Genomic DNA, 12,725 nt, shown 5'->3' on the forward strand with positions numbered 1-12,725 from the left:
GTCACATATGCGACCACAGTCAGAAGCAAGCAGTGGGACACTGGTGCACCTCGTAAACCACAAACTTGAAATGATCTCAAAAATAGGTCAATGGCAAAGACATAGAAGAGCAGTCTCAAAGGGCAACCCTGTCTCACATAGATGCCCCTGGGGACCCATAATCTCTTTCCAGGATCAAAGATTTGTATCTGTTGTACTGATGCTGCCTTATCTCAGACTTCCGCCAGTTAATCTTTTGTCCCGCTTTCCTCCTCTCCGAATAAAGTGACTCCAATTCTTTACGAAGTCTTAGATACTGGCTATACTTATTCTTTGCCCTACTAACTGACACCCACTTGCATAGAGAAACAATATTCTTCTTAACATCCTCCCACCAGTCAGCACTACTCACATAAAAATCCAGCCTCTAATACTGCTTTCATACTGCCGCCCCGCTAATATCCCAGGTATATGAACCCGGGATATTGCCGGGGGACAGAGGCTTCCACGTCTCCATGGCAACATCACAAGAGGAGCTCTAATTCCTCTTGTGATGTTTATTTTTTTCAACTTTATAATTGTGTTTGGTGAATCCCAGGTTGAAAAACCCGGGTTCCACCATTCATAGTGCAGGCGACCCGGGTCAGACCTGGGAGTTACACCACCAAAAGTCCCAGGTCTAATTCCCGGGTCATCAGACCCGGGAATTAGATCTGACACCATTAATACTGCGCCTCAACCCGGGTCGTCTGGGCTTGCCCGGCAAAATCCTGGGTTTTTGGCGCAGTATGAATGGGGTATAATAGATATTTTCCCTGACCCTGTACAACAGAATCCTCTAACAGACTGGCATTAAGTCTCCACAGCCCTCTACCTACATCTGGGCGCTTTCTAGGAACCAGGCAGAAATACGGGGCCAGATGATCAGAATAAGGAATTCATTTTTTACTCATCCTATTAACAGCTTCTGTAGGACTCACAAAAGCCAGATCTATTCTATCAGTGCAGATTGATCACTCACTGTAGTGGGTAAATCTGTTGGTACCTGAGACTGTCCTGATACAGATAAATGGGGGACATCTTAAGTAATGTTCTCTACTGAGAATTCCATCTCATCTCTCTTAGTATTCTGATCCTCTGATCATTCCACTGATTGTTCTATTTCTTTAGAGGGTTCAGCATCCCATATGGATTGCAAACCCTCATTTACTACTATCACTTGTATATTACCATCTGTATATTATAACTTATCAGCAGCAACACAATTATTATACATAATATTGTCAGCATTATCACTAAGCATGACAGGAACCTCCTGTATACACTGCACAGGTAATTCTCCTCTTTCCTGTATCCCAGCTATTGCTACTCATCTGTTGTTTAAAACTGTCCCTCAGGACCTGAGGTGTTTGTACTGGACTTGCACTTTCTTTCTGCTGCTTTACTACCGCTGTCTGTCCCTTCTTTAAAAGAAAAGCTGGCCTCCTGGCCTTCTGTGTCACCAGTGCATCATCTGGGAGGTCTTCAGATTCACATAAAGATCTGGACTTTCTGGTTCCATTTCCTGTCTGTACTTTGTGACCTTTATATTTGAATCAAAATGCTCCTGATTTTTATATACTTTTCCAACAGGTCCCAACTGCTCTAAGACAGAATCCGTGTGTCTTACTTCAATTACAAGGTCTACACTTAATGAATTGAGTTTGTCATCAAATAAAGCTTTAGTTTGTAAACACACTCAATCTGTTTTTGTATTGTCAGCTTTGTTTTCTTTAAAGCCTCCATTGTTTTTTTTACAAATGCAGGATTTTATCTGCTAGGTGTAGCTCAGGTGCACGCTCTGCCCCTTTAAGACTCTGCCTTGAAATTTCTCCTTGCTGTTTAAAACCACTCAGTCCCTTTGATGTTTATGGTATTGGAGAATGTCTTCCCTTAGTCATGTTCATATTTCCTATATCATTGCTCTTTCCTTACCACATGTCTCTAAGCGGCAGGTATACAAGTCTGTGGCATCTTGCGAGTTGTAATCGCCATCGTTGTAGCTACCAATTGGTCAGGATCTCCAGATTGCACCCTAGATCCTGGGTTTGATTAGTTGCAGCTTTACCAGCACTTTGCTTTACTGGAGCCAAGGGCTTATCTACAGATTGCAGCTTAGTGGGATCCACTGACACAAGCTTTGTCACTTTATTAGTGCTCCCAAGATCGTCTCCACCTGACTGGTATCGAGTGCGACATGGGCACACCAGACTGGTTACATGGTTGCAAGCACTTGCTGTTGCACGTTTTCTTGCATAGTCTGACTCTCCAGGGATTTCCCCTCTCTCTCTGGGGCAGGGGGGCTGGTGCTAGCTGGGATAGGGGACAGGGGGGCATCCGCCCCCCGGGCCGGTCCCATAATGGGCTACCTTGGGCTGGGTCACTGGGCCAACTGCATTTTTCCTCTTTAAAATGTCCCTAATAGGCTGCTGAGTCGAGTCTTGCTCCCCAGGCTAAAAAAATGGGGGGGGGGGGGGGGAGTTTGCACACTCGGTGAGTTTACAGCACATTGCTTGCTTTCTGTGTCACATTCACTTTCTTTCCTTCATCAATTTCTTTTTCCACATTCACTGCATTGCTCTGCTGACATTCACCACATTTCCTGAGAAATAACTTTAGGGTTTGAAAGCTCTGCTGTTTTGGCGTGGGAGTTGTCTCCCAGAACAGGCCCAGAGGCCTGGGGCTTGTCTGGAGAGTTTCCCTGCCCAGAGTGGCCCAGCACTGGGTCTGCACCAGACATCAGAAAAGCACCACCCCACTTCCTATCAGAAGTTACAGGGATGAGCTACAATGAAGGCAGTAGGAGAAAAGGCGGTATGGCATACCACATTATACCAGCCCAATTCCACCACTGGCTGCAATTATTTGGGAAGCCACAAAAGGATCCCTGAATTTGACACAGCAAAAACACAATACCACACTCTACTTATTTTTAAAAGACCATATAATTTTTTAATGAGCTAGCTTTATAATTTATTTGTGTATCTGTATTAAACAAGCACAAATAAAAGAGAATATATATTTCTTTTTTGTGCTAAACTATACAACATAGTTCAGGTCTTGCCAGCATGGCTATTTTCATAACTATTGAATTACCTCTGCTTCTGTTTGGTCTTGGAGCCTCACACAATGAATCAGTTTAGAAGGATTGGTTATACTCTCTTTTTAAAAGATTGGATCACAGAATTGAGAAACAATTGATGAACAAGGCAATGTTAATGAGCTGGAGATGCTCTACATTGGTCTAATTGGCTCATAAAATTAGGGAAAAGAGAGTAAGGGAAAGCCCTGCAAAATGATAAATTCTTGTTGTCTTGAGAAAATAAATCTTCATTTTAGCGGTAATCATCAGGATTTTGAAAGCTTTAGTGCTAATCCAATTTGACAATGTCATACTGACCAATGAAAATAGATCTGTATTGTTTAAATAAAAAATGTAACTGATGTTAGGGTCAGTGGGCTAGGAATATGATATAGTACTATATATATATTTTTAAATCCATAACTGTTTTTTGAACATGGTTTAAACCACAAGAACCTCTCAGTGAATGATTATCTGTCGTCCTTATTGATAAGATCCATCAAATGTCAGGCTGTGTGCTGTTACAGAAAAACATTGATTTTTCAGACAATAAACTCCAACCTGATTTTTTTTTTCTCTGTTTCAAAGGTGGAAAAGCCAAAGGAAGAAGAAGATTGATTCATATCAAGCACTAAGCTAATCTTATTTCAACAACAGTCCCATCCTCCGAACAAAGGATACACTTCGGTTTATCGTCTCTGCAATATAAAACTTCCCTTTTTTGTTAAGTTCATTTTTTTGAGAATTATCTCTGGACATTGAAACTCTAGTAAGTCAACATTTGTGAAAAATGTATTAAGCCAAGTAGAAAACTGTGTAATCATTACATTACTGCTGTTCATGAAAGTTTAAGCCCCACCAACCACCAGTGAAGAAGTTCCTTTCATTTCATGTACGTTGGTCTGATGAAATTAGGTCAAAGTGCTATAATCGTTAATTATTGAACAGTGGCCAAAGAATGTTGGGTTTCCATCAATATCCTGGACTTTACTGTAGAGCTATATTTCCCAAGTTTGAGCTGTAATAGCTAAACATCTTGGAGTTACTGCATTCATCAAGTGAGGTCAAAGTAGCATCTCAATATGTACCTGTTCATGGTGCTGAATCTCCACACCCTATGGGTGGCAGTCTCTATAGCAATGCAGCATGGACACTATGATATGTGTAAGACACAAACAAAATCTGATGAAGGCATTGTGTGGGAATATATGGCTTGTCAACCAGAATCTAAAGACGTGACACCTTATCTGAAGGTAAAAATGGACCCTCCGAACAGTACCTGTGGGGACCCACCAGAACCCTTCTGTGCAATGGTAAGAGACACAAACTGTACTAAAACAGATATGAATCAATACTAATGTGACTCTGAAGTGATTTATTTTCAGCATATTGTGTTGAATTTTAAGGGCCTATAACGTATAGATGCTTCTAGTCCAAAAGAACAGAATACTGTGCATTGCTTAGGAGACGTTTGACAACCAAAATGTCTCATAATGGAGAATTTAGCAGAAGGTATTTATGAAACAAAAGGATACAGGACAAGGTCAGTCTAGAAGGAATAGTTTCAGTCATTAAGTAAAAATAATATTATGGTTGTCTGTGGAGTTTATTACAGGCAACATTTAAAATGTGTAGCAGTGGATTAAGATGTATTATGTCCAGAAGCAGCTTCATGAGAACATGAATAAATTATAGATTATGGAAAGAACTTAATTTATATGGGTTAATAGTAGTGAGTAGCTGTTATATAAGCAACAAGATAAGTTGTAGGAGTTATCTTTATGAAGAACATACATTTTCAATTAACCGAGCAGTTAAAGCATTATCTCTTAAAAAAACAACTTCTTATCCATTTTTATCAATTAAAAAACAACAACTTAGACATGAACGAGAAATGGCATCTAAAGGTTCATGGCCATTCAGCCTACATATAATTAACTCTGACAATATCAGTAACTAATATCAGTACAGTTCTAATAATCGTATTACGTTGCATGCTTTGTGATACATTACGTAAGATCAGTGCCGTAACTAGACATTTTAGTGCCCTGGGCGAGACAGGGCCCCGGCGCCCCCCATCTATGTGGGAGTGGCATTTGACAAGTGGGTGTGGCCAACCTAATGTGTGGGTGTGGCTAGCTCTTTACTGAAAAAATCACACCAACTATGATAATTATCCCTAGAAGTTAGGCGCAGAGTCAGTGACAGGAAAAACAGGTTGCAAAATAGCAGGTAAACTAATAAAGAGGTATAAAGATAAATGCAGACCATGGGTCATATTATAAAACATTAGCACATAAAAACATAAACAATAAGGAGGGGAGAAATATTATTAATGCAAAACTATAATAAAAAAGTTCAAAAATAGATGGTACATAGAGAACTCCAAAGGAGGTTGTTGGGTATGACATATAAACTGAACCTAACCAAATTGAAGTTATTCATATTCTTTAACAACTTTAAAACAAATTGTAGTTTCTTTGAACTGTAGTACATCATCTCCAAGAAGACCATACCTGAAACAAAAATGTAAAAGTACCAGACAGCGCTTCCAGGGTATCTCATAGTAAGAGGGGGAGACATCAGAAGATGGAGTAAGGCTTCATAAAGGCAGGACAGGTGTACAAGAACTGTAGTGACAAAATAGGAGGTGTAGCAAAGAAATGGGAGGTGAGAAGAAGGCAGAGCTGACAGAGGAGGAAGGTGTGAACCAGTAAAAGAAGACGGGCAATGAGGGTCAGACTGAGGTGGTAACTGAGCGGCGAGACTGCAAGAAGTTAGGATACAGGAGGTGGGTGGAGACCTGATGTATAAGGAGGAGAAAGGAAGAGACAGACAATTTAAAGACAGTAGAGGATGTGAGCAGGATGGCAAAAAGTGCAGGAGAGAAAGAGAGTGTGAGACCGAAAAAGTGACCAGGACCTAGGGACCGTGTAGGAGACCACCGAGATATACAGACATGGCAGCATGCTCCTTCTACCGGAACATCTATGCAAAGATCCTGGCCAGCTGTCTAGTACCTGTCAGCGCATCGGTAAGGAGTGACCCTCCTGATATACATATATACACCACCTGTGTAACGCACACATGTCCTGCAACCTTTCACAAAATAGCGCACGCACACAGAGACACTACAACAAGTCAGGTTTCTCTGTCATTACAAAGGTCTGCACCCTCTTTGACTTCTGCAGTGGAACGCATGTTCCACAAACAGGAAGTTCGGTATTTGCGTTCCAAATGCCGAACTTCCTGTCTGTGGAACGCACATGCGTTCCACTGCGGAAGTCAAAGGCATTTCTTATCACTGGCTTTTCTTATCACTGACAAAAGAGCTAGGTAGCGGGTGGCTGCTGCGCCCCCTTGGGGCTTGCGCCCTGGGCGACGGCACCGCCCGCACCACCCTAGTTACGGCTCTGCGTAAGATATGATAACATTACACAAGTACACTATAGGCTACAGACATTATTAAAAGCCTAGAATCAAATAAACACAAGGAAATCGTGAAAAGTGTGGCACAAGAAACCCAGGAAAAATATATTTTGATTCAATATTTCCTGCAATAGTGCTGATAAAGCCCCAAATTCCTCAGGGCAGATTCAAGGAGCCCAAATTCTTTGTTAATTTTGTATTTGGCCATTTGAATAACTGCTGGATTGATCAGTTTGAAAAATCTCCACGTGGAAGCATTGTGGCATTTGATTGGTTGTGAACTGCTCACATTAAGCCACGTGCCGCCCTCTATGGTATTTAATGCTCCTCTTCTTCAAATCTCTCCCAGTTGCTCACTATCAAAATCAACAATTTTCATCTACTGCCAGGTATGTGTACAGACCTTTATGATATGATAGGAATAATGCAAGAAATTAGTTCAATAGGTGGAATAGTACATGGTTTCTCTATGGAGCTAAACTACTTTTTTTTATGGAACATCTTTAAGAATAATAAGAGTGTATCTATTTGTTGTTATTGCATAACTTATATCAACTGTATGTACGTGACAGTGATTTTGTGTAATCCTACTACAATGTTATTGTGTTTGTGTTGTAATATTGTTCACCAGTCACCTAATTATTCAGCAATGATTGCGGTCCTGGAACAACCACATCATTATCTATATGGCCAGTATTTGTATTACTTTCAATTAAGTGTGATGAACCATTTATTTTATAGAAAATCATCTGTTTTATGGAATTTTTTTTATTTTTTTTTAACTCTTTATTTTTGACAACAATACAGATAATACAAGATAGTTGTGTAACAGGGAAGGGAGATAGAAGGAAGAGCTTCTGAGAATATACAATATAGAATAGAGTCTGAGAGTACAGGCAAAATTATTCTTAGTTGCGTTCCAAATTGCACACTTACTTTCCTTCAGTTCCCTAGACTATCTTTTTGTTGTTGTTTTTTTTCTATTTTTTGGTTAAGTTATAGGAGGGGGAGAGAGGGGTAGAGAGATAGGGAGAAGGAAAGAAGAAGAGGAAGGAGAGAAAAGAGGTTCAGTGGAATCCCCAAGGAGGGGGCGGCCTGCGTGGCCCACCTTCAGGGGGCCATATGTCTCAAAAGAGATGCTAGTGAATAGAATGAGGAGAGAGTTGCTGTCAAACCTTCCCGGTGAACTAGGGATGACTTAGTAATAGAGAAAGATCAAATCTAGAGGGGGCGATGATACAGGGGGTTAAAAGGACGGAATGAGGAGAAGGAACAAGTTACTGGATGGCAGGCATAGGGGATTGATGAAAGGAGTACCATGGATCCCAGGTTTTGTGGAAGTTGTTGATTTTATCATGGAGAAGGCTTGTAATGTATTCCATTGAAGCTATATACCAAACTTGGGAGGTTATGCTATGAAGGTTCGGAAGGCAAGATGACTTCCAGTTCTTAGCTATTTGGAGGCATGTTGCGGCACATATATTTTGTGCCAGTTTATTGCTGAACTTATTAAGTGATTTGTCTCGAGAGCATAGTAGCATAACCAGTGGGTCCGGGGAAACCCCGACCTTCAGAATTTTGGAGATAAAATCGGAAACCTGCGCCCATAGATTGGATATAAAAGGGCAAGTCCACCAAATGTGATAAAAAGATCCCACCCCACCACATGATCTCCAGCATAAGTCTGACGTACCTGGGTAAATCTTGTGAAGTCTCGTGGGTACCAGGTACCATCTTGTGTAGACCTTAAATGTGTTTTCTTTAATCGACGTGTTAATGGATACCTTGGAGATCCTGGTTCTGATCCGGGACCATCCCTCCTGATCCAGTGTTTTGCCAATGTCCCGTTCCCAAGCAGTCTCGAACAATTTGATGGGACTACTTTCTGGTTTTAGGTATACGTGATATATCAGGGAAATCAATCCCTGAGCTCCAACTCGATTAGTACAGCATCTCTCAAAGGGAGTAGGGCTACGTAGTTTGGAAGATCTGCAATTTGACTGTATAAAGCTTCTTATTTGAATGTAAGCAAAAAACAGGGACGGCGGGAGTTTAGACTTTTCTCTCAGATCCGAGAAGGACTGGGGGGCATATGTCCCTAAGATGTGGGTAAATTGAGTAATCCCCGCTTTTTGCCAGGGTACAGCATAGGGTTTGGAGTTCCCGGGGGTGAAATCTGGATTGTGCCAGAGTGGCGTGAGAGGGGAGGGAAATGAGGTGAGTTTCCATCTCCTGTGTAGTTTATCCCATAGATCGAGTGTAAACTGTAGAGTGGGGTGAGAATAAGTCGAGGCCGGTCTCTGACTACGGGGAAGCCAGGGAAGGGAGCTGAGATTATGTTCTGCTGTGAGTGCATTTTCGAGGTCGACCCATCTCTTGAGCCCCGGGGGCGTCTGCCAAGAGACTATATGGCTTAGGTTAACCGCGTGGTAATATTGGTCAAAAAGCGGTAATCCGCAACCACCTGATCGTGAGTGCTTGGCCAGGATCTTTTGAGTCTCGATTTTTTCCCCTGCCAAATAAATCTACTACACAATAGTTGGAGATTCGCTAAGTATGTCCCTGGGACTGGTATAGGTAATGTCTGGAATAGATACAGAATTCGGGGTAAGACGTTCATTTTTATTACATTTATTCTGCCAAACCAGGAGATGAACAGTGGGTCCCATCTTATGAGGTCGCCTTTAATTGAGTTTAGAAGGGGGGAGTAATTAGCGTTAAACAGTTGGCTATATTCCTTGGTTATCTGGATCCCGAGATAGCGAACCGCTTTAGGACGCCATTGGAAATTAAATGACGACTCTAGAATGCGTTTTACCGTGTCAGGGGTTTGGAGCGCAAGAGCCTCAGATTTGGAATTATTTATTTTGTAGTCTGATAAAGAACCGTATGTCTTTAGTTCCTCGAGTAAATTTGGGAGCGAAATTAGGGGGTTGGAAAGTGTCAGAAGGACATCGTCAGCGAATAGTGAGATTTTGAAGTGTCGGGGGCCTATTTGAATCCCAGAAATGTCTGGGTTTCGTCTTATGGCGGCAGCTAAGGGTTCGATACATAGTGCGTACAGTAAGGGTGACAAAGGACATCCTTGTCTTGTGCCATTGCCCAGGGAGAAGGTGGGGTACAGTAGTCCGTTCGTCAAAACTGACGAGGACGGGCGGTGGTATAAGGCTTGGATGGCCGACATGAATTCCCCCCTCAGACCAAATTGTTTGAGGGTGTTGAACATGAAGGGCCAGGAAAGCCTATCAAATGCCTTTTCGGCGTCAAAGGCTAGGACCACTGTGGGAATTTTGTGCTGATTGACATAGTTCATAATATCTATGGTGCGCCTAGTATTGTCTAGGGCTTGTCTAGAGGGGATGAAACCTACTTGGTCCGGGAATATCAGGGTCGACATGTAATTATTTAGTCTGTTTGCCAAAACTTTAGCGAATAATTTTACATCTGCATTGATTAATGAGATGGGGCGATAACTAGAGCAACAGGAAGTGTCTTTGTTTGGTTTGGGGATGGTAGAGCGGGTGGACTCTTCGTGAAATTTACCACCATGTAGTATGTTGTTAAATAATTGGGTCAGTTGGGGGACAAGTTCTTTAGAAAATGTTTTATAGTAGGACATCATGAAGCCATCGGGGCCGGGGGCTTTGGAGTTTTTTTGTGATTTCAAGGCCAAGGAAACTTCCTGCCCAGTAATTTCCTGATTTAAAGATGTGATCTGATGAGGGGACAGGGTGGGCAGTGAGCATTTGTCTAGGTATGATTTGATGGCCTGGGGAGAGGCTTCTGGGGTGTGTTGAGCTTTGTGCAGGTTATAGAGGTTTTCATAGTATTCATGGAAAGTGCCGTTAATGACCCTGGGATCATAAGATATGTTTCTCTTCTTGTTTCTAATGGAAGAGATTGTTTGGGATGCCCTTTTAGCTCTAATTCTTTTGGCCAAGAGAGTGTCGGCCTTATCTCCTTTCTCGTAAAAGGATTGGTTGAGCCAGCGGAGTTGACGCTCGGTCTTCTCTGCCAATATAGCCTGAATTTCCCCTCTAATTTTTTGAATCTGCTGTCCGAGAGAACGGGAGTTAGATTGCTTATGTTGTAATTCTAGGATTTTAAACTGGGAGAATAGCTTGTTGTATGTCTCGTTGCGTTCTTTCTTCCTACGGGAAGCGAACTGTATAATGTTACCTCGGATTACCGCTTTATGAGCTTCCCAGATTGATGGGATTGGGACTTCTAGGTTATTGTTGATGTCAAAGTAACCTGTTAACGCTTCTGCTATTTGCTCTTTAAAGTGCGGTAGCTTAAGTAATGTCATATTTAGTCTCCATGAAGTTCTACCCCAGGGGTTCTGAAAAAGGTCAACCGAGAGGGAGAGTATTGAGTGGTCAGACTAGGTGTTGGGGATTATGTCAGCTTTCTTTATGTGTTGGAAGAGGTTAGTACAACACATGAACATATCTATTCTGGAATAGGATTGGTGGGGGAATGAATAGAATGTGTAGTCCCTGGAAGAGGGATAAAGTGCTCGCCAAATGTCAAAAAGGCCAGCTTCAGTTGTTTGCTTGAGCAAGTTTTTGGTGTGTGAAGCTAGGGAAGAGGGGCGCCTAGAAGTTGATCTGTCCATTGAGGGGGACATAACTGTGTTGAAGTCTCCCCCCAGGAGGACCAAACCCTTGCGTGAGCGATGTAGTTCTGTGAAGAAGTGTGTAAAAAAAGCCGCCTGACCTGTGTTAGGAGCGTAGATATTAGCAAGGGTGATGTCTAAGTGTCCAATCCTTCCCATTAAGATCAAAAATCGTCCCTCGGGGTCGCCCCTGATCTCTGACACAATGAAGGGAACAGTATTGCGGAGTAGGATGGCCACTCCGTTTTTCTTAGTAGTATGAGATGAGTAGTAAGCCATGGAGTGTCTTCTGGAGGACAAGGAGGGATGGCCGCCGGCCTTGAAGTGGGTCTCCTGTAGAAAAATAATATCACCTTTTAGTTTATGCATAGTGTGGTGCAACATAGAACGTATTTGCGGAGTGTTTTACATTGAGAGAGAGTGTAGTGAAAGACATGGCTGTTTTGTAGGGGGGCTAGGTTGTTTTGGGGGCAATGTGTTCAGCAATTGGGGGGGAAGGAGGGACACCAAGTAGAAGAGAGGGCGGAGTATGCGTCAGGAAAGAAAGGCGTAGGAAGAAAGGGACAGTAGAAAGAAAAAGGTGAAGAGATTTTAGGGTGAAAGAGGGTAAGGGGGGTGGACTCAGGCCTCAAAGGCAGAGGAAGAGTCCACAGGTGAAGTGCCTGAATACCAAAATAAACTAAAGATAGGTAGGATGAACCTATAAAACGTTACAAATGAAGACACTAGGTGCGGGAGTGCAGTAATGTTTTGTATATCCAAATGTAAATTTAGAGCTATAGGTGAATAATTCCCAGTATGTGTGGGTGCGTGACCAGGGGAGCAAAAGGAGTGTCCCCCGTCTGTCTTGCAAATTATCCAAGTGTAATAGATTATTGGTGAAACGGCCAACCAGAAGTGATGAATACTGTAGTACAGCAAAAGTTATTTTAACAAGAACAAACCTGAGTGAACGAATGCAAACAATGCAAAAGGAAAAAACATAGTGTGCAAGACAATGCAGAACATAACGTTATATGAGTTAAGAGATGCGACTAGGTATTAACATCCTCTCTAGTGAGGAAGACAGAGAATTAAATCAGGGAGGTTGTTGGCTAGATGAAGTTTGCGGATCTTCTCCAGAGGATCTGTCAGAGCGTGGGAGATTGAGTTTGTGGATCAAGTCTTTCCCTTTGTTGGGTGTGCGGATTGTTTCTTGATGACCTTCCACCTCAACTATCAGACGGAAAGGGAATCCCCAACGATACTTGTAGCCGTTCTCCCTGAGGGTGCGTGTCACATCCCTAAGATCACGACGTTTAGCAATAGTTGATGAGGCGAGGTCTTGAAACACTTGGATGCGGTTACCATCAAAGTGTATGAAGGGAGAGTTCCTGACTGCCTTGGTGATAATGTCCTTAGTCTTGAAGGAGAGGAGGCGTAGGATCACGTCACGGGGGGGGGTCAGAGTCCTTTGGACGTGGTCTTAGAGCTCTATGGACCCTTTCTATCTGTATTGGTTGATTGGAGAGCATGGGGTCTAAAGAGGAGAAGAACTTGCATACGAAATCTTCAAGGTCCTTGGGGTCGATTTTTTGA

The 12,725-nt window shown here is 42.4% G+C and overlaps 1 protein-coding gene across 7 annotated transcripts in view; it reads left to right on the plus strand.

Annotated features, from left to right (window-relative positions):
• Nucleotides 1-12,725, plus strand: part of NTNG1 (netrin G1) — a 212,329-nt gene that overhangs the window by 14,811 nt on the left and 184,793 nt on the right. For all 7 annotated transcript variants that reach the window (XM_075182570.1, XM_075182573.1, XM_075182574.1 and 4 more), the window contains exon 2: nt 3,689-4,413. In XM_075182570.1, the coding sequence (XP_075038671.1) occupies nt 4,183-4,413 (231 nt within the window). In that variant the 5' untranslated portion in view covers nt 3,689-4,182. The remainder of the gene's footprint in view (nt 1-3,688; nt 4,414-12,725) is intronic.

The sequence above is a fragment of the Mixophyes fleayi genome, chromosome 8 (genome assembly GCF_038048845.1).
Source record: "Mixophyes fleayi isolate aMixFle1 chromosome 8, aMixFle1.hap1, whole genome shotgun sequence".
Classification (NCBI taxonomy): Eukaryota; Metazoa; Chordata; class Amphibia; order Anura; family Limnodynastidae; genus Mixophyes; species Mixophyes fleayi.